Raw genomic sequence first — 22,726 nt, forward strand, 5'->3', positions numbered from 1 at the left:
GAGGAAAACTGTCTTATCAAAAACTTCAGTATGTCATGCATGTGAAGCAGTAATAAACCTTACATTATTACTTAACTGTTCTATAGCAATAGGAGGAATAACATGTATACATGATATAAAGTTACTTACTTGTCTCCTAGATACATAATTGTTGGGCAAGCAGCCGCAACATTTTCTCTCCAAGTCTGTTGGCATTTCTTGGCATTTCAAACAACGACACCAACTTGGAGGAGAATCATTTGGTACTAGTCCTGGATCTTGTGGATCCTCTGGTTCACTTGCATTTTCGCAAAAGTTAAAAACTAGGCCTGGCTGACGATCCACCAGTTGAAGAACTAAATTTCACAGTGGCTCTGGGTCCATCCTTCTGATTAAATCCTAATACATAAAACAATAATTATAGAACAAATCCATGTGGGTGGGAGTACTGTAGTATTCTAATGTATTAAAAAAAATAATTGGTTTTCCTTATTTTTGGAGTTGATAAATCATAATGCACTTATATAACTTATCATCCATTTTCCATCCCAACTTTTTCTACTAATGTTTTATGTAAGGGATGTATGTTTTTTGATAATTGTTTGTTGAAGTAAGTATGGTGTAAATGTCAAGTTTCAGAGCATGTAGGAGGTGTTCACTTCATGGTGTATTGCAGGTGTTTACATTTCAGTGTGTTTGAGAGTGTTCACTTGGCAGTATGTGCAGGTGTTCTTTCAACAGTGTGTGTAGGAAGTGTTCAATTATTACTGTGTGTAGGAAGTGTTCAATTATTACTGTGTGTAGGAAGTGTTCAATTATTACTGTGTGTAGGAAGTGTTCAATTATTACTGTGTGTAGGAAGTGTTCAATTATCAGTGTATATACGAAGTGTTCACTTGTGAGAATGTGTTTGAGGTGCACGTGTGTACAAACAGTGTGTAGTTACTTATAATAACACTGTGTTCATGGATGGTTCATTCGAATGAATGTGTAATCAAGTGTCTAGTTGCATTACAAGAAATGGAGTGCATATTTTTTCAATATTCTGTGAACTACATGATACCTACTAAGAGAAACAGGTCTTATAACCATACCATTCACTTGGTCGGTTAAAAATTAGGTGTTCATATACAAGTGGCAAGTATGTCTGATGTGTGTGTGTGAGGGTGTGTGCATTTTTGGTAAAAATGTAACATTTTCAGTGAGTAATAGTATAAATTGTCTCCTGAATGCTTTGGTAAATTGTCTGCTGTTCTTTTTGTCTGTGTACATAGCAAAGTAATATCAAAATAAAAAATATATGAAAAGAAATAATACCGTACTTTGTAATTAATTCAGTAATTGGTCTAAGCATATCCTTATCAAAGCTGAAATTTGGAGTGATTATCAATCAGTCCAAATAATTTGAATGATGAAGTAAATTGTGGATAACATTCATAAAACAGTAAAGTGACATACAAAAAGTCACATATTACTAAAATATATGATTATTAACTTTATATGATAGGAGCTCAAGGTTCATGTAGATTTTTATCATACGGGACAAAACTACTGTATATATAATATGTATAAAATACAAACCTCCGTTTCCCTTCTCCTTTGCTGTTGCAATGTTAGTACCCTGGCCCGATCCTCCTGCTGCAGCACAGCAACTGTACCACGTGCACCCCTTCGCCCCTTCCTCTACCTCTTCCCCTTGGCCGTCCACGGGTTCCTCCCCTCCTCCTTGATCCCCTCCCCCTCCTCGGGGATGTATGGATTTGTGCATATTCATAATCTATCAGATGAAAAAGCAAGAAATTCTTGTAAGAGCAAAACTGAAGGAAATAGTTTACAATGCAATGCAACAGAAAAGTTCACTGTGATGAATTTTATATTGCTATGAATATCGAAGACAAAATATAAATACATTTGTATATATATACGCACTAATTCATGTATATATGTGTAACAGTGGAAAACTAAAGAAACTTGCATGTTCAGCAACCAAAAGTAGGTATTCTCATGATCATACACTTTAGTTTATAAGATCACATAAGCCTGGTATGAAAATATGATTAGTCTAGCTATGCTCCATTTGGTATATTGATTATGTTTGGTGATCAATGACAGCAGCATTCCTTTAAATGGTCATGATGGGGGGTAAGACTTTGGTATCAAAAAAATTCTTCAAGTGCAAAATTTAAATAATGTTATACATACAGCAGTACCATGCACACTATTACAACTTTCCATGGTGGAACTCATTATTTAAAATCAAACATAATTGAAATGTATTCAACATATAGAGACAAATAAAATAACCATATAAAATGGTATATTTTGAGTTTTTCTTTCATAAAGAATGGATATATCTTTAATTATACAAATAGTTTCGCTTTATTAATTGATGATAGTAAATTGAGTGGTCCAAAATCGGAAACTCCGTCCGAAACAAGCTCGAGGGTTGAATTGGCAATTCATTACATGAAGTTGTTCAAACTGATGAGGATAACACATATCATCATGGAAGTAAAAATCGTGGAGCTAAGAGGCTTTGTCAATAGCCTATTTGAGTTGACGTTATATGCATGTATACATGTATAACATATTTGTAGTTGAAACAAGATAATTACAGTAAGCATTCACCTCATCTACTCATATCCTGTTAAATCAATAACACTATGTCATGATTGCTTCGCTAATATATATATATATACATATATATGCCTACACAACTATTATTCTAGCCTAAATGAATTGATCGCGATATCACCGTGAAGACGATGACATAGTTAGATTACCCCACATTGGGCCCCATCTCGGCATCGGACGCCGATTAACACCAATTTCAGTTGTTATTGTTGTTATTGCATGTATTAAGTCACATGAAAAAAATCCTTAGGTATAAATCCCACACATGCATCATATTTGACTTGTTAATTAAGTACTTACGTACCGTGTTACTGCTTTGACTGCTTGATGAATCGGACATCTCTAAAAATTCACGTGTTTCTGTTGATGTTTTCTCACTGCCTCGTTTTCGAAATACCACGTGACTTATACAAATAGATATATGTTATATTAAGACGGGGCTTTTCCCGAATTAAAGTGGTCAAAACTGGACAATGCAAGCAGAACTTGACCATCGCGTTGCTGTGATAGAACTTTTGGAAGACCAAATAATGCATCTAGACTAAGTTTATTTCCCCGACAATGAAATTGTGATTACTAGCAATTGCAAGTTGTATTTTGAGGAAAACTGTCTTATCAAAAACTTCAGTATGTCATGCATGTGAAGCAGTAATAAACCTTACATTATTACTTAACTGTTCTATAGCAATAGGAGGGATAACATGTATACATGATATAAAGTTACTTACTTGTCTCCTAGATACATAATTGTTGGGCAAGCAGCCGCAACATTTTCTCTCCAAGTCTGTTGGCATTTCTTGGCATTTCAAACAACGACACCAACTTGGAGGAGAATCATTTGGTACTAGTCCTGGATCTTGTGGATCCTCTGGTTCACTTGCATTTTCGCAAAAGTTAAAAACTAGGCCTGGCTGACGATCCACCAGTTGAAGAACTAAATTTCACAGTGGCTCTGGGTCCATCCTTCTGATTAAATCCTAATACATAAAACAATAATTATAGAACAAATCCATGTGGGTGGGAGTACTGTAGTATTCTAATGTATTAAAAAAAATAATTGGTTTTCCTTATTTTTGGAGTTGATAAATCATAATGCACTTATATAACTTATCATCCATTTTCCATCCCAACTTTTTCTACTAATGTTTTATGTAAGGGATGTATGTTTTTTGATAATTGTTTGTTGAAGTAAGTATGGTGTAAATGTCAAGTTTCAGAGCATGTAGGAGGTGTTCACTTCATGGTGTATTGCAGGTGTTTACATTTCAGTGTGTTTGAGAGTGTTCACTTGGCAGTATGTGCAGGTGTTCTTTCAACAGTGTGTGTAGGAAGTGTTCAATTATTACTGTGTGTAGGAAGTGTTCAATTATTACTGTGTGTAGGAAGTGTTCAATTATTACTGTGTGTAGGAAGTGTTCAATTATTACTGTGTGTAGGAAGTGTTCAATTATTACTGTGTGTAGGAAGTGTTCAATTATCAGTGTATATACGAAGTGTTCACTTGTGAGAATGTGTTTGAGGTGCACGTGTGTACAAACAGTGTGTAGTTACTTATAATAACACTGTGTTCATGGATGGTTCATTCGAATGAATGTGTAATCAAGTGTCTAGTTGCATTACAAGAAATGGAGTGCATATTTTTTCAATATTCTGTGAACTACATGATACCTACTTAGAGAAAGAGGTCTTATAACCATACCATTCACATGGTCGGTTAAAAATTAGGTGTTCATACACAAGTGGGAAGTATGTCTGATGTGTGTGAGGGTGTGTGCATTTTTGGTAAAAATGTAACATTTTCAGTGAGTAATAGTATAAATTGTCTCCTGAATGCTTTGGTAAATTGTATGCTGTTCTTTTTGTCTGTGTACATAGCAAAGTAATATCAAAATAAAAGATATGAACAGATAATACCGTATTTTGTAATTAATTCATTAATTGGTCAAAGCATATCCTTATCCAAGCTGAAATTTGGAGTGATTATCAACCAGTCCAAATAATTTGAATGATGAAGTAAATTGTGAATAACATTCATAAAACAGTAAAGTGACATACAAAAAGTCACATATTACTAAAATATATGATTATTAACTTTATATGATAGGAGCTCAAGGTTCATGTAGATTTTTATCATACGGGACAAAACTACTGTATATATAATATGTATAAAATACAAACCTCCGTTTCCCTTCTCCTTTGCTGTTGCAATGTTAGTACCCTGGCCCGATCCTCCTGCTGCAGCACAGCAACTGTACCACGTGCACCCCTTCGCCCCTTCCTCTACCTCTTCCCCTTGGCCGTCCACGGGTTCCTCCCCTCCTCCTTGATCCCCTCCCCCTCCTCGGGGATGTATGGATTTGTGCATATTCATAATCTATCAGATGAAAAATCAAGAAATTCTTGTAAGAGCAAAACTGAAGGAAATAGTTTACAATGCAATGCAACAGAAAAGTTCACTGTGATGAATTTTATATTGCTATGAATATCGAAGACAAAATATAAATACATTTGTATATATATACGCACTAATTCATGTATATATGTGTAACAGTGGAAAACTAAAGAAACTTGCATGTTCAGCAACCAAAAGTAGGTATTCTCATGATCATACACTTTAGTTTATAAGATCACATAAGCCTGGTATGAAAATATGATTAGTCTAGCTATGCTCCATTTGGTATATTGATTATGTTTGGTGATCAATGACAGCAGCATTCCTTTAAATGGTCATGATGGGGGGTAAGACTTTGGTATCAAAAAAATTCTTCAAGTGCAAAATTTAAATAATGTTATACATACAGCAGTACCATGCACACTATTACAACTTTCCATGGTGGAACTCATTATTTAAAATCAAACATAATTGAAATGTATTCAACATATAGAGACAAATAAAATAACCATATAAAATGGTATATTTTGAGTTTTTCTTTCATAAAGAATGGATATATCTTTAATTATACAAATAGTTTCGCTTTATTAATTGATGATAGTAAATTGAGTGGTCCAAAATCGGAAACTCCGTCCGAAACAAGCTCGAGGGTTGAATTGGCAAGTCATTACATGAAGTTGTTCAAACTGATGAGGATAACACATATCATCATGGAAGTAAAAATCGTGGAGCTAAGAGGCTTTGTCAATAGCCTCTTTGAGTTGACGTTATATGCATGTATACATGTATAACATATTTGTAGTTGAAACAAGATAATTACAGTAAGCATTCACCTCATCTACTCATATCCTGTTAAATCAATAACACTATGTCATGATTGCTTCGCTAATATATATATATATACATATATATGCCTACACAACTATTATTCTAGCCTAAATGAATTGATCGCGATATCACCGTGAAGACGATGACATAGTTAGATTACCCCACATTGGGCCCCATCTCGGCATCGGACGCCGATTAACACCAATTTCAGTTGTTATTGTTGTTATTGCATGTATTAAGTCACATGAAAAAAATCCTTAGGTATAAATCCCACACATGCATCATATTTGACTTGTTAATTAAGTACTTACGTACCGTGTTACTGCTTTGACTGCTTGATGAATCGGACATCTCTAAAAATTCACGTGTTTCTGTTGATGTTTTCTCACTGCCTCGTTTTCGAAATACCACGTGACTTATACAAATAGATATATGTTATATTAAGACGGGGCTTTTCCCGAATTAAAGTGGTCAAAACTGGACAATGCAAGCAGAACTTGACCATCGCGTTGCTGTGATAGAACTTTTGGAAGACCAAATAATGCATCTAGACTAAGTTTATTTCCCCGACAATGAAATTGTGATTACTAGCAATTGCAAGTTGTATTTTGAGGAAAACTGTCTTATCAAAAACTTCAGTATGTCATGCATGTGAAGCAGTAATAAACCTTACATTATTACTTAACTGTTCTATAGCAATAGGAGGAATAACATGTATACATGATATAAAGTTACTTACTTGTCTCCTAGATACATAATTGTTGGGCAAGCAGCCGCAACATTTTCTCTCCAAGTCTGTTGGCATTTCTTGGCATTTCAAACAACGACACCAACTTGGAGGAGAATCATTTGGTACTAGTCCTGGATCTTGTGGATCCTCTGGTTCACTTGCATTTTCGCAAAAGTTAAAAACTAGGCCTGGCTGACGATCCACCAGTTGAAGAACTAAATTTCACAGTGGCTCTGGGTCCATCCTTCTGATTAAATCCTAATACATAAAACAATAATTATAGAACAAATCCATGTGGGTGGGAGTACTGTAGTATTCTAATGTATTAAAAAAAATAATTGGTTTTCCTTATTTTTGGAGTTGATAAATCATAATGCACTTATATAACTTATCATCCATTTTCCATCCCAACTTTTTCTACTAATGTTTTATGTAAGGGATGTATGTTTTTTGATAATTGTTTGTTGAAGTAAGTATGGTGTAAATGTCAAGTTTCAGAGCATGTAGGAGGTGTTCACTTCATGGTGTATTGCAGGTGTTTACATTTCAGTGTGTTTGAGAGTGTTCACTTGGCAGTATGTGCAGGTGTTCTTTCAACAGTGTGTGTAGGAAGTGTTCAATTATTACTGTGTGTAGGAAGTGTTCAATTATTACTGTGTGTAGGAAGTGTTCAATTATTACTGTGTGTAGGAAGTGTTCAATTATTACTGTGTGTAGGAAGTGTTCAATTATCAGTGTATATACGAAGTGTTCACTTGTGAGAATGTGTTTGAGGTGCACGTGTGTACAAACAGTGTGTAGTTACTTATAATAACACTGTGTTCATGGATGGTTCATTCGAATGAATGTGTAATCAAGTGTCTAGTTGCATTACAAGAAATGGAGTGCATATTTTTTCAATATTCTGTGAACTACATGATACCTACTTAGAGAAAGAGGTCTTATAACCATACCATTCACATGGTCGGTTAAAAATTAGGTGTTCATACACAAGTGGGAAGTATGTCTGATGTGTGTGAGGGTGTGTGCATTTTTGGTAAAAATGTAACATTTTCAGTGAGTAATAGTATAAATTGTCTCCTGAATGCTTTGGTAAATTGTATGCTGTTCTTTTTGTCTGTGTACATAGCAAAGTAATATCAAAATAAAAGATATGAACAGATAATACCGTATTTTGTAATTAATTCATTAATTGGTCAAAGCATATCCTTATCCAAGCTGAAATTTGGAGTGATTATCAACCAGTCCAAATAATTTGAATGATGAAGTAAATTGTGAATAACATTCATAAAACAGTAAAGTGACATACAAAAAGTCACATATTACTAAAATATATGATTATTAACTTTATATGATAGGAGCTCAAGGTTCATGTAGATTTTTATCATACGGGACAAAACTACTGTATATATAATATGTATAAAATACAAACCTCCGTTTCCCTTCTCCTTTGCTGTTGCAATGTTAGTACCCTGGCCCGATCCTCCTGCTGCAGCACAGCAACTGTACCACGTGCACCCCTTCGCCCCTTCCTCTACCTCTTCCCCTTGGCCGTCCACGGGTTCCTCCCCTCCTCCTTGATCCCCTCCCCCTCCTCGGGGATGTATGGATTTGTGCATATTCATAATCTATCAGATGAAAAAGCAAGAAATTCTTGTAAGAGCAAAACTGAAGGAAATAGTTTACAATGCAATGCAACAGAAAAGTTCACTGTGATGAATTTTATATTGCTATGAATATCGAAGACAAAATATAAATACATTTGTATATATATACGCACTAATTCATGTATATATGTGTAACAGTGGAAAACTAAAGAAACTTGCATGTTCAGCAACCAAAAGTAGGTATTCTCATGATCATACACTTTAGTTTATAAGATCACATAAGCCTGGTATGAAAATATGATTAGTCTAGCTATGCTCCATTTGGTATATTGATTATGTTTGGTGATCAATGACAGCAGCATTCCTTTAAATGGTCATGATGGGGGGTAAGACTTTGGTATCAAAAAAATTCTTCAAGTGCAAAATTTAAATAATGTTATACATACAGCAGTACCATGCACACTATTACAACTTTCCATGGTGGAACTCATTATTTAAAATCAAACATAATTGAAATGTATTCAACATATAGAGACAAATAAAATAACCATATAAAATGGTATATTTTGAGTTTTTCTTTCATAAAGAATGGATATATCTTTAATTATACAAATAGTTTCGCTTTATTAATTGATGATAGTAAATTGAGTGGTCCAAAATCGGAAACTCCGTCCGAAACAAGCTCGAGGGTTGAATTGGCAATTCATTACATGAAGTTGTTCAAACTGATGAGGATAACACATATCATCATGGAAGTAAAAATCGTGGAGCTAAGAGGCTTTGTCAATAGCCTCTTTGAGTTGACGTTATATGCATGTATACATGTATAACATATTTGTAGTTGAAACAAGATAATTACAGTAAGCATTCACCTCATCTACTCATATCCTGTTAAATCAATAACACTATGTCATGATTGCTTCGCTAATATATATATATATACATATATATGCCTACACAACTATTATTCTAGCCTAAATGAATTGATCGCGATATCACCGTGAAGACGATGACATAGTTAGATTACCCCACATTGGGCCCCATCTCGGCATCGGACGCCGATTAACACCAATTTCAGTTGTTATTGTTGTTATTGCATGTATTAAGTCACATGAAAAAAATCCTTAGGTATAAATCCCACACATGCATCATATTTGACTTGTTAATTAAGTACTTACGTACCGTGTTACTGCTTTGACTGCTTGATGAATCGGACATCTCTAAAAATTCACGTGTTTCTGTTGATGTTTTCTCACTGCCTCGTTTTCGAAATACCACGTGACTTATACAAATAGATATATGTTATATTAAGACGGGGCTTTTCCCGAATTAAAGTGGTCAAAACTGGACAATGCAAGCAGAACTTGACCATCGCGTTGCTGTGATAGAACTTTTGGAAGACCAAATAATGCATCTAGACTAAGTTTATTTCCCCGACAATGAAATTGTGATTACTAGCAATTGCAAGTTGTATTTTGAGGAAAACTGTCTTATCAAAAACTTCAGTATGTCATGCATGTGAAGCAGTAATAAACCTTACATTATTACTTAACTGTTCTATAGCAATAGGAGGAATAACATGTATACATGATATAAAGTTACTTACTTGTCTCCTAGATACATAATTGTTGGGCAAGCAGCCGCAACATTTTCTCTCCAAGTCTGTTGGCATTTCTTGGCATTTCAAACAACGACACCAACTTGGAGGAGAATCATTTGGTACTAGTCCTGGATCTTGTGGATCCTCTGGTTCACTTGCATTTTCGCAAAAGTCAAAAACTAGGCCTGGCTGACGATCCACCAGTTGAAGAACTAAATTTCACAGTGGCTCTGGGTCCATCCTTCTGATTAAATCCTAATACATAAAACAATAATTATAGAACAAATCCATGTGGGTGGGAGTACTGTAGTATTCTAATGTATTAAAAAAAATAATTGGTTTTCCTTATTTTTGGAGTTGATAAATCATAATGCACTTATATAACTTATCATCCATTTTCCATCCCAACTTTTTCTACTAATGTTTTATGTAAGGGATGTATGTTTTTTGATAATTGTTTGTTGAAGTAAGTATGGTGTAAATGTCAAGTTTCAGAGCATGTAGGAGGTGTTCACTTCATGGTGTATTGCAGGTGTTTACATTTCAGTGTGTTTGAGAGTGTTCACTTGGCAGTATGTGCAGGTGTTCTTTCAACAGTGTGTGTAGGAAGTGTTCAATTATTACTGTGTGTAGGAAGTGTTCAATTATTACTGTGTGTAGGAAGTGTTCAATTATTACTGTGTGTAGGAAGTGTTCAATTATTACTGTGTGTAGGAAGTGTTCAATTATCAGTGTATATACGAAGTGTTCACTTGTGAGAATGTGTTTGAGGTGCACGTGTGTACAAACAGTGTGTAGTTACTTATAATAACACTGTGTTCATGGATGGTTCATTCGAATGAATGTGTAATCAAGTGTCTAGTTGCATTACAAGAAATGGAGTGCATATTTTTTCAATATTCTGTGAACTACATGATACCTACTTAGAGAAAGAGGTCTTATAACCATACCATTCACATGGTCGGTTAAAAATTAGGTGTTCATACACAAGTGGGAAGTATGTCTGATGTGTGTGAGGGTGTGTGCATTTTTGGTAAAAATGTAACATTTTCAGTGAGTAATAGTATAAATTGTCTCCTGAATGCTTTGGTAAATTGTATGCTGTTCTTTTTGTCTGTGTACATAGCAAAGTAATATCAAAATAAAAGATATGAACAGATAATACCGTATTTTGTAATTAATTCATTAATTGGTCAAAGCATATCCTTATCCAAGCTGAAATTTGGAGTGATTATCAACCAGTCCAAATAATTTGAATGATGAAGTAAATTGTGAATAACATTCATAAAACAGTAAAGTGACATACAAAAAGTCACATATTACTAAAATATATGATTATTAACTTTATATGATAGGAGCTCAAGGTTCATGTAGATTTTTATCATACGGGACAAAACTACTGTAAATATTATATGTATAAAATACAAACCTCCGTTTCCCTTCTCCTTTGCTGTTGCAATGTCAGTACCCTGGCCCGATCCTCCTGCTGCAGCACAGCAACTGTACCACGTGCACCCCTTCGCCCCTTCCTCTACCTCTTCCCCTTGGCCGTCCACGGGTTCCTCCCCTCCTCCTTGATCCCCTCCCCCTCCTCGGGGATGTATGGATTTGTGCATATTCATAATCTATCAGATGAAAAAGCAAGAAATTCTTGTAAGAGCAAAACTGAAGGAAATAGTTTACAATGCAATGCAACAGAAAAGTTCACTGTGATGAATTTTATATTGCTATGAATATCGAAGACAAAATATAAATACATTTGTATATATATACGCACTAATTCATGTATATATGTGTAACAGTGGAAAACTAAAGAAACTTGCATGTTCAGCAACCAAAAGTAGGTATTCTCATGATCATACACTTTAGTTTATAAGATCACATAAGCCTGGTATGAAAATATGATTCGTCTAGCTATGCTCCATTTGGTATATTGATTATGTTTGGTGATCAATGACAGCAGCATTCCTTTAAATGGTCATGATGGGGGGTAAGACTTTGGTATCAAAAAAATTCTTCAAGTGCAAAATTTAAATAATGTTATACATACAGCAGTACCATGCACACTATTACAACTTTCCATGGTGGAACTCATTATTTAAAATCAAACATAATTGAAATGTATTCAACATATAGAGACAAATAAAATAACCATATAAAATGGTATATTTTGAGTTTTTCTTTCATAAAGAATGGATATATCTTTAATTATACAAATAGTTTCGCTTTATTAATTGATGATAGTAAATTGAGTGGTCCAAAATCGGAAACTCCGTCCGAAACAAGCTCGAGGGTTGAATTGGCAATTCATTACATGAAGTTGTTCAAACTGATGAGGATAACACATATCATCATGGAAGTAAAAATCGTGGAGCTAAGAGGCTTTGTCAATAGCCTATTTGAGTTGACGTTATATGCATGTATACATGTATAACATATTTGTAGTTGAAACAAGATAATTACAGTAAGCATTCACCTCATCTACTCATATCCTGTTAAATCAATAACACTATGTCATGATTGCTTCGCTAATATATATATATATACATATATATGCCTACACAACTATTATTCTAGCCTAAATGAATTGATCGCGATATCACCGTGAAGACGATGACATAGTTAGATTACCCCACATTGGGCCCCATCTCGGCATCGGACGCCGATTAACACCAATTTCAGTTGTTATTGTTGTTATTGCATGTATTAAGTCACATGAAAAAAATCCTTAGGTATAAATCCCACACATGCATCATATTTGACTTGTTAATTAAGTACTTACGTACCGTGTTACTGCTTTGACTGCTTGATGAATCGGACATCTCTAAAAATTCACGTGTTTCTGTTGATGTTTTCTCACTGCCTCGTTTTCGAAATACCACGTGACTTATACAAATAGATATATGTTATATTAAGACGGGGCTTTTCCCGAATTAAAGTGGTCAAAACTGGACAATGCAAGCAGAACTTGACCATCGCGTTGCTGTGATAGAACTTTTGGAAGACCAAATAATGCATCTAGACTAAGTTTATTTCCCCGACAATGAAATTGTGATTACTAGCAATTGCAAGTTGTATTTTGAGGAAAACTGTCTTATCAAAAACTTCAGTATGTCATGCATGTGAAGCAGTAATAAACCTTACATTATTACTTAACTGTTCTATAGCAATAGGAGGGATAACATGTATACATGATATAAAGTTACTTACTTGTCTCCTAGATACATAATTGTTGGGCAAGCAGCCGCAACATTTTCTCTCCAAGTCTGTTGGCATTTCTTGGCATTTCAAACAACGACACCAACTTGGAGGAGAATCATTTGGTACTAGTCCTGGATCTTGTGGATCCTCTGGTTCACTTGCATTTTCGCAAAAGTTAAAAACTAGGCCTGGCTGACGATCCACCAGTTGAAGAACTAAATTTCACAGTGGCTCTGGGTCCATCCTTCTGATTAAATCCTAATACATAAAACAATAATTATAGAACAAATCCATGTGGGTGGGAGTACTGTAGTATTCTAATGTATTAAAAAAAATAATTGGTTTTCCTTATTTTTGGAGTTGATAAATCATAATGCACTTATATAACTTATCATCCATTTTCCATCCCAACTTTTTCTACTAATGTTTTATGTAAGGGATGTATGTTTTTTGATAATTGTTTGTTGAAGTAAGTATGGTGTAAATGTCAAGTTTCAGAGCATGTAGGAGGTGTTCACTTCATGGTGTATTGCAGGTGTTTACATTTCAGTGTGTTTGAGAGTGTTCACTTGGCAGTATGTGCAGGTGTTCTTTCAACAGTGTGTGTAGGAAGTGTTCAATTATTACTGTGTGTAGGAAGTGTTCAATTATTACTGTGTGTAGGAAGTGTTCAATTATTACTGTGTGTAGGAAGTGTTCAATTATCAGTGTATATACGAAGTGTTCACTTGTGAGAATGTGTTTGAGGTGCACGTGTGTACAAACAGTGTGTAGTTACTTATAATAACACTGTGTTCATGGATGGTTCATTCGAATGAATGTGTAATCAAGTGTCTAGTTGCATTACAAGAAATGGAGTGCATATTTTTTCAATATTCTGTGAACTACATGATACCTACTTAGAGAAAGAGGTCTTATAACCATACCATTCACATGGTCGGTTAAAAATTAGGTGTTCATACACAAGTGGGAAGTATGTCTGATGTGTGTGAGGGTGTGTGCATTTTTGGTAAAAATGTAACATTTTCAGTGAGTAATAGTATAAATTGTCTCCTGAATGCTTTGGTAAATTGTATGCTGTTCTTTTTGTCTGTGTACATAGCAAAGTAATATCAAAATAAAAGATATGAACAGATAATACCGTATTTTGTAATTAATTCATTAATTGGTCAAAGCATATCCTTATCCAAGCTGAAATTTGGAGTGATTATCAACCAGTCCAAATAATTTGAATGATGAAGTAAATTGTGAATAACATTCATAAAACAGTAAAGTGACATACAAAAAGTCACATATTACTAAAATATATGATTATTAACTTTATATGATAGGAGCTCAAGGTTCATGTAGATTTTTATCATACGGGACAAAACTACTGTATATATAATATGTATAAAATACAAACCTCCGTTTCCCTTCTCCTTTGCTGTTGCAATGTTAGTACCCTGGCCCGATCCTCCTGCTGCAGCACAGCAACTGTACCACGTGCACCCCTTCGCCCCTTCCTCTACCTCTTCCCCTTGGCCGTCCACGGGTTCCTCCCCTCCTCCTTGATCCCCTCCCCCTCCTCGGGGATGTATGGATTTGTGCATATTCATAATCTATCAGATGAAAAAGCAAGAAATTCTTGTAAGAGCAAAACTGAAGGAAATAGCTGGTTTACAATGCAATGCAACAGAAAAGTTCACTGTGATAAATTTTATATTGCTATGAATATCGAAGTCAAAATATAAATACATTTGTATATATATATACGTACTAATTCATGTATATATATGTAACAGTGGAAAACTAAAGAAACTTGCATGTTCAGCAACCAAAAGTAGGTATTCTCATACACTTTAGTTTATAAGATCACATAAGCCTAGTATGAAAATATGATTAGTCTAGCTATATATATACACGTATGCTCCATTTGGTATATTGATTATGTTTGGTGATCAATGACAGCAGCATTCCTTTAAATGGTAATGGTGGGGGGTAAGACTTTGGTATCAAAAAAATTCTTCAAGTGCAAAATTTAAATAATGTTATACATACAGCAGTACCATGCACACTATTACAACTTTCCATGGTGGAACTCATTATTTAAAATCAAACATAATTGAAATGTATTCAACATATAGAGACAAATAAAATAACCATATAAAATGGTATATTTTGAGTTTTTCTTTCATAAAGAATGGATATATCTTTAATTATACAAATAGTTTCGCTTTATTAATTGATGATAGTAAATTGAGTGGTCCAAAATCGGAAACTCCGTCCGAAACAAGCTCGAGGGTTGAATTGGCAATTCATTACATGAAGTTGTTCAAACTGATGAGGATAACACATATCATCATGGAAGTAAAAATCGTGGAGCTAAGAGGCTTTGTCAATAGCCTCTTTGAGTTGACGTTATATGCATGTATACATGTATAACATATTTGTAGTTGAAACAAGATAATTACAGTAAGCATTCACCTCATCTACTCATATCCTGTTAAATCAATAACACTATGTCATGATTGCTTCGCTAATATATATATATATACATATATATGCCTACACAACTATTATTCTAGCCTAAATGAATTGATCGCGATATCACCGTGAAGACGATGACATAGTTAGATTACCCCACATTGGGCCCCATCTCGGCATCGGACGCCGATTAACACCAATTTCAGTTGTTATTGTTGTTATTGCATGTATTAAGTCACATGAAAAAAATCCTTAGGTATAAATCCCACACATGCATCATATTTGACTTGTTAATTAAGTACTTACGTACCGTGTTACTGCTTTGACTGCTTGATGAATCGGACATCTCTAAAAATTCACGTGTTTCTGTTGATGTTTTCTCACTGCCTCGTTTTCGAAATACCACGTGACTTATACAAATAGATATATGTTATATTAAGACGGGGCTTTTCCCGAATTAAAGTGGTCAAAACTGGACAATGCAAGCAGAACTTGACCATCGCGTTGCTGTGATAGAACTTTTGGAAGACCAAATAATGCATCTAGACTAAGTTTATTTCCCCGACAATGAAATTGTGATTACTAGCAATTGCAAGTTGTATTTTGAGGAAAACTGTCTTATCAAAAACTTCAGTATGTCATGCATGTGAAGCAGTAATAAACCTTACATTATTACTTAACTGTTCTATAGCAATAGGAGGAATAACATGTATACATGATATAAAGTTACTTACTTGTCTCCTAGATACATAATTGTTGGGCAAGCAGCCGCAACATTTTCTCTCCAAGTCTGTTGGCATTTCTTGGCATTTCAAACAACGACACCAACTTGGAGGAGAATCATTTGGTACTAGTCCTGGATCTTGTGGATCCTCTGGTTCACTTGCATTTTCGCAAAAGTTAAAAACTAGGCCTGGCTGACGATCCACCAGTTGAAGAACTAAATTTCACAGTGGCTCTGGGTCCATCCTTCTGATTAAATCCTAATACATAAAACAATAATTATAGAACAAATCCATGTGGGTGGGAGTACTGTAGTATTCTAATGTATTAAAAAAAAAAATTGGTTTTCCTTATTTTTGGAGTTGATAAATCATAATGCACTTATATAACTTATCATCCATTTTCCATCCCAACTTTTTCTACTAATGTTTTATGTAAGGGATGTATGTTTTTTGATAATTGTTTGTTGAAGTAAGTATGGTGTAAATGTCAAGTTTCAGAGCATGTAGGAGGTGTTCACTTCATGGTGTATTGCAGGTGTTTACATTTCAGTGTGTTTGAGAGTGTTCACTTGGCAGTATGTGCAGGTGTTCTTTCAACAGTGTGTGTAGGAAGTGTTCAATTATTACTGTGTGTAGGAAGTGTTCAATTATTACTGTGTGTAGGAAGTGTTCAATTATTACTGTGTGTAGGAAGTGTTCAATTATTACTGTGTGTAGGAAGTGTTCAATTATCAGTGTATATACGAAGTGTTCACTTGTGAGAATGTGTTTGAGGTGCACGTGTGTACAAACAGTGTGTAGTTACTTATAATAACACTGTGTTCATGGATGGTTCATTCGAATGAATGTGTAATCAAGTGTCTAGTTGCATTACAAGAAATGGAGTGCATATTTTTTCAATATTCTGTGAACTACATGATACCTACTTAGAGAAAGAGGTCTTATAACCATACCATTCACATGGTCGGTTAAAAATTAGGTGTTCATACACAAGTGGCAAGTATGTCTGATGTGTGTGTGTGAGGGTGTGTGCATTTTTGGTAAAAATGTAACATTTTCAGTGAGTAATAGTATAAATTGTCTCCTGAATGCTTTGGTAAATTGTCTGCTGTTCTTTTTGTCTGTGTACATAGCAAAGTAATATCAAAATAAAAGATATGAACAGATAATACCGTATTTTGTAATTAATTCATTAATTGGTCAAAGCATATCCTTATCCAAGCTGAAATTTGGAGTGATTATCAACCAGTCCAAATAATTTGAATGATGAAGTAAATTGTGGATAACATTCATAAAACAGTAAAGTGACATACAAAAAGTCACATATTACTAAAATATATGATTATTAACTTTATATGATAGGAGCTCAAGGTTCATGTAGATTTTTATCATACGGGACAAAACTACTGTATATATAATATGTATAAAATACAAACCTCCGTTTCCCTTCTCCTTTGCTGTTGCAATGTTAGTACCCTGGCCCGATCCTCCTGCTGCAGCACAGCAACTGTACCACGTGCACCCCTTCGCCCCTTCCTCTACCTCTTCCCCTTGGCCGTCCACGGGTTCCTCCCCTCCTCCTTGATCCCCTCCCCCTCCTCGGGGATGTATGGATTTGTGCATATTCATAATCTATCAGATGAAAAAGCAAGAAATTCTTGTAAGAGCAAAACTGAAGGAAATAGTTTACAATGCAATGCAACAGAAAAGTTCACTGTGATGAATTTTATATTGCTATGAATATCGAAGACAAAATATAAATACATTTGTATATATATACGCACTAATTCATGTATATATGTGTAACAGTGGAAAACTAAAGAAACTTGCATGTTCAGCAACCAAAAGTAGGTATTCTCATGATCATACACTTTAGTTTATAAGATCACATAAGCCTGGTATGAAAATATGATTAGTCTAGCTATGCTCCATTTGGTATATTGATTATGTTTGGTGATCAATGACAGCAGCATTCCTTTAAATGGTCATGATGGGGGGTAAGACTTTGGTATCAAAAAAATTCTTCAAGTGCAAAATTTAAATAATGTTATACATACAGCAGTACCATGCACACTATTACAACTTTCCATGGTGGAACTCATTATTTAAAATCAAACATAATTGAAATGTATTCAACATATAGAGACAAATAAAATAACCATATAAAATGGTATATTTTGAGTTTTTCTTTCATAAAGAATGGATATATCTTTAATTATACAAATAGTTTCGCTTTATTAATTGATGATAGTAAATTGAGTGGTCCAAAATCGGAAACTCCGTCCGAAACAAGCTCGAGGGTTGAATTGGCAATTCATTACATGAAGTTGTTCAAACTGATGAGGATAACACATATCATCATGGAAGTAAAAATCGTGGAGCTAAGAGGCTTTGTCAATAGCCTCTTTGAGTTGACGTTATATGCATGTATACATGTATAACATATTTGTAGTTGAAACAAGATAATTACAGTAAGCATTCACCTCATCTACTCATATCCTGTTAAATCAATAACACTATGTCATGATTGCTTCGCTAATATATATATATATACATATATATGCCTACACAACTATTATTCTAGCCTAAATGAATTGATCGCGATATCACCGTGAAGACGATGACATAGTTAGATTACCCCACATTGGGCCCCATCTCGGCATCGGACGCCGATTAACACCAATTTCAGTTGTTATTGTTGTTATTGCATGTATTAAGTCACATGAAAAAAATCCTTAGGTATAAATCCCACACATGCATCATATTTGACTTGTTAATTAAGTACTTACGTACCGTGTTACTGCTTTGACTGCTTGATGAATCGGACATCTCTAAAAATTCACGTGTTTCTGTTGATGTTTTCTCACTGCCTCGTTTTCGAAATACCACGTGACTTATACAAATAGATATATGTTATATTAAGACGGGGCTTTTCCCGAATTAAAGTGGTCAAAACTGGACAATGCAAGCAGAACTTGACCATCGCGTTGCTGTGATAGAACTTTTGGAAGACCAAATAATGCATCTAGACTAAGTTTATTTCCCCGACAATGAAATTGTGATTACTAGCAATTGCAAGTTGTATTTTGAGGAAAACTGTCTTATCAAAAACTTCAGTATGTCATGCATGTGAAGCAGTAATAAACCTTACATTATTACTTAACTGTTCTATAGCAATAGGAGGGATAACATGTATACATGATATAAAGTTACTTACTTGTCTCCTAGATACACAATTGTTGGGCAAGCAGCCGCAACATTTTCTCTCCAAGTCTGTTGGCATTTCTTGGCAGTTCAAACAACGACACCAACTTGAAGGAGAATCATTTGGTACTAGTCCTGGATCTTGTGGATCCTCTGGTTCACTTGCATTTTCGCAAAGGTCAAAAACTAGGCCTGGCTGACGATCCACCAGCTGAAGAACTAAATTTCACAGTGGCTCTGGGTCCATCCTTCTGATTAAATCCTAATACATAAAACAATAATTATAGAACAAATCCATGTGGGTGGGAGTACTGTAGTATTCTAATGTATTAAAAAAAATAATTGGTTTTCCTTATTTTTGGAGTTGATAAATCATAATGCACTTATATAACTTATCATCCATTTTCCATCCCAACTTTTTCTACTAATGTTTTATGTAAGGGATGTATGTTTTTTGATAATTGTTTGTGGAAGTAAGTATGGTGTAAATGTCAAATTTCAGAGCATGTAGGAGGTGTTCACTTCATGGTGTATTGCAGGTGTTTACATTTCAGTGTGTTTGAGAGTGTTCACTTGGCAGAATGTGCAGGTGTTCTTTCAACAGTGTGTGTGTAGGAAGTGTTCAATTATTACTGTGTGTAGGAAGTGTTCAATTATCAGTGTATATACGAAGTGTTCACTTGTGAGAATGTGTTTGAGGTGCACGTGTGTACAAACAGTGTGTAGTTGTTACTTATAATAACACTGTGTTCATGGATGGTTCATTCGAATGAATGTGTAATCAAGTGTCTAGTTGCATTACAAGAAATGGAGTGCATATTTTTTCAATATTCTGTGAACTACATGATACCTACTTAGAGAAAGAGGTCTTATAACCATACCATTCACATGGTCGTTTGAAAATTAGGTGTTCATACACAAGTGGGAAGTATGTCTGATGTGTGTGTGAGGGTGTGTGCATTTTTGGTAAAACTCTTCAGTGAGTAATAGTATAAACTGTCTCCTGAATGTTTTGGTAAATTGTCCGCTGTTCTTTTTGTCTGTGTACATAGCAAAGTAATATCAAAATAAAAAAGATATGAACAGATAATACCGTATTTTGTAATTAATTCATTAATTGGTCAAAGCATATCCTTATCCAAGCTGAAATTTGGAGTGATTATCAACCAGTCCAAATAATTTGAATGATGAAGTAAATTGTGAATAACATTCATAAAACAGTAAAGTGACATACAAAAAGTCACATATTACTAAAAAATATGATTATTAACTTTATATGATAGGAGCTCAAGGTTCATGTAGATTTTTATCATACGGGACAAAACTACTGTATATATAATATGTATAAAATACAAACCTCCGTTTCCCTTCTCCTTTGCTGTTGCAATGTCAGTACCCTGGCCCGATCCTCCTGCTGCAGCACAGCAACTGTACCACGTGCACCCCTTCGCCCCCTTCCTTTACCTCTTCCCCTTCCTCGCCCTCTCTCCATCCTTGGACTGCTGTCTGCCCCGATACCCCTTTCTCGACCCCTTGGCCGTCCACGGGTTCCTCCCCTCCTCCTTGATCCCCTCCCCCTCCTCGGGGATGTATGGATTTGTGTATATTCATAATCTATCTGATGAAAAAGCAAGAAATTCTTGTAAGAGCAAATCTGAAGGAAATAGTTTACAATGCAATGCAACAGAAAAGTTCACTGTGATGAATTTTATATTGCTATGAATATCGAAGACAAAATATAAATACATTTGTATATATATACGCACTAATTCATGTATATATGTGTAACAGTGGAAAACTAAAGAAACTTGCATGTTCAGCAACCAAAAGTAGGTATTCTCATGATCATACACTTTAGTTTATAAGATCACATAAGCCTGGTATGAAAATATGATTATAAATTGAGTGGTCCAAAATCGGAAACTCCGTCCGAAACGGGGAGCTCGAAGGTTGAATTGGCAATTCATTACATGAAGTTGTTCAAACTGATGAGGATAACACATATCATCATGAAAGTAAGAGTCGTGGAGCTAAGAGGCTTTGTCAATAGCCTATTTGAGTTGACGTTATATGCATGTATACATGTATAACATATTTGTAGTTGAAACAAGTTAATTACAGTAAGCATTCACCTCATCTACTCATATCCTGTTAAATCAATAACACTATGTCATGATTGCTTCGCTAATATATATATAAATATGCCTACACAACTATTATTCTAGCCTAAATGAATTGATCGCGATATCACCGGTGACGATGACAAAAGTTAGATTACCCCACATTGGGCCCCATCTCGGCATCAGACGCCGATTGACACCGATTTCAGTTTTTATTGTTGTTATTGCATGTATTAAGTCATATGAAAAAAATCCTTAGGTATAAATCCCACACATGCATCATATTTGACTTGTTAGGTCATCTGACCTGAAGGGTCAGGATGACCTATAGTCATCATGTTTCGTCCGTCGTCGTGCGCCGTCTGCCGTCCGCCGTGCGTAAACTTTTCACATTTCAAACTTCTTCTCAAGTTCCACCAGTGGGATTGAGCTGAAACTTGCCTGAAATGATGCTTGGATGGTCCTGACCAAGTGTTGTTATTTTTCGGGTCAGTCTGAAATCCAAGATGGCCGCCATTGCCGCCATTTTGAAAACACATTTGAAACTTCTTCTCAAGTTCCACTGGTGAGATTGAGCTGAAACTTGCCTAAAATGATCCTGGGATGGTCCTGAGGAAGTGTTGTTATTTTTCAGGTCGGTCAGAAATCTAAGATGGCCGCCGTGGCAACCATCTTGAAAAATACATTTTAAACTTCTTCTCCAGTTCCACTGGTGCGATTGAGCTAGAAATTGGTGAGGATGTTAAGGAAGGAAAGCCAATAAAGTGTTGTTATTTTTTGGCTTCGTGAAAACTTTTACATGGCAGCCACGGCAGCCATTTTGTAACATGATTGCGCAATCATGGTTCTTCTGAACAACACCTATTTCAAACTTCTTCTCAAATTCCATCAGTGAGATTCAGCTCTAACTTACCAGAAATGATCCTAGGATGGTCCTGACCAAGTGTTGTTATTTTTCAAGTCGGTCAGAAATCCAAGATGGCCGCCATGGCAACCATCTTGAAAAACATATTTTAAACTTCTTCTCCAGTTCCACTGGTGCGATTGAGCTGGAAATTGGTGAGGATGTTATGGAAGGAGAGCCAATAAAGTGTTGTTATTTTTCGGCTTCATAAAAACTTCGACATTGCAGCCACGGCAGCCATTTTGTAAAATGATTGCGCAATCATGGTTCTTCTGAACAACACCTATTTCAAACTTCTTCTCAAATTCCACCAGTGGGATTGAGCTCTTACTTACC

The 22,726-nt window shown here is 35.1% G+C and overlaps 1 protein-coding gene across 1 annotated transcript; it reads right to left on the reverse strand.

The window, feature by feature from the left end:
• Positions 1 to 295: 295 nt before the first annotated feature.
• LOC117321442 (fibrinogen alpha-1 chain-like) lies at positions 296 to 18,991 on the reverse strand. The gene is made up of 18 exons (XM_033875859.1): positions 18,956 to 18,991; positions 17,599 to 17,794; positions 16,360 to 16,420; positions 15,748 to 15,847; positions 14,377 to 14,572; positions 13,169 to 13,229; positions 12,557 to 12,656; positions 11,200 to 11,395; positions 9,965 to 10,025; positions 9,353 to 9,452; positions 7,996 to 8,191; positions 6,761 to 6,821; positions 6,149 to 6,248; positions 4,792 to 4,987; positions 3,530 to 3,590; positions 2,918 to 3,017; positions 1,561 to 1,756; positions 296 to 378 (listed from the first exon to the last, which is right to left on the reverse strand). The coding sequence occupies exons 1-18, from the start codon at positions 18,989 to 18,991 to the stop codon at positions 296 to 298; spliced, it is 2,100 nt and encodes a 699-aa protein (XP_033731750.1).
• Positions 18,992 to 22,726: the final 3,735 nt, after the last annotated feature.

The sequence above is a fragment of the Pecten maximus genome, unplaced genomic scaffold, assembly GCF_902652985.1.
Source record: "Pecten maximus unplaced genomic scaffold, xPecMax1.1, whole genome shotgun sequence".
Taxonomy (NCBI): Eukaryota; Metazoa; Mollusca; class Bivalvia; order Pectinida; family Pectinidae; genus Pecten; species Pecten maximus.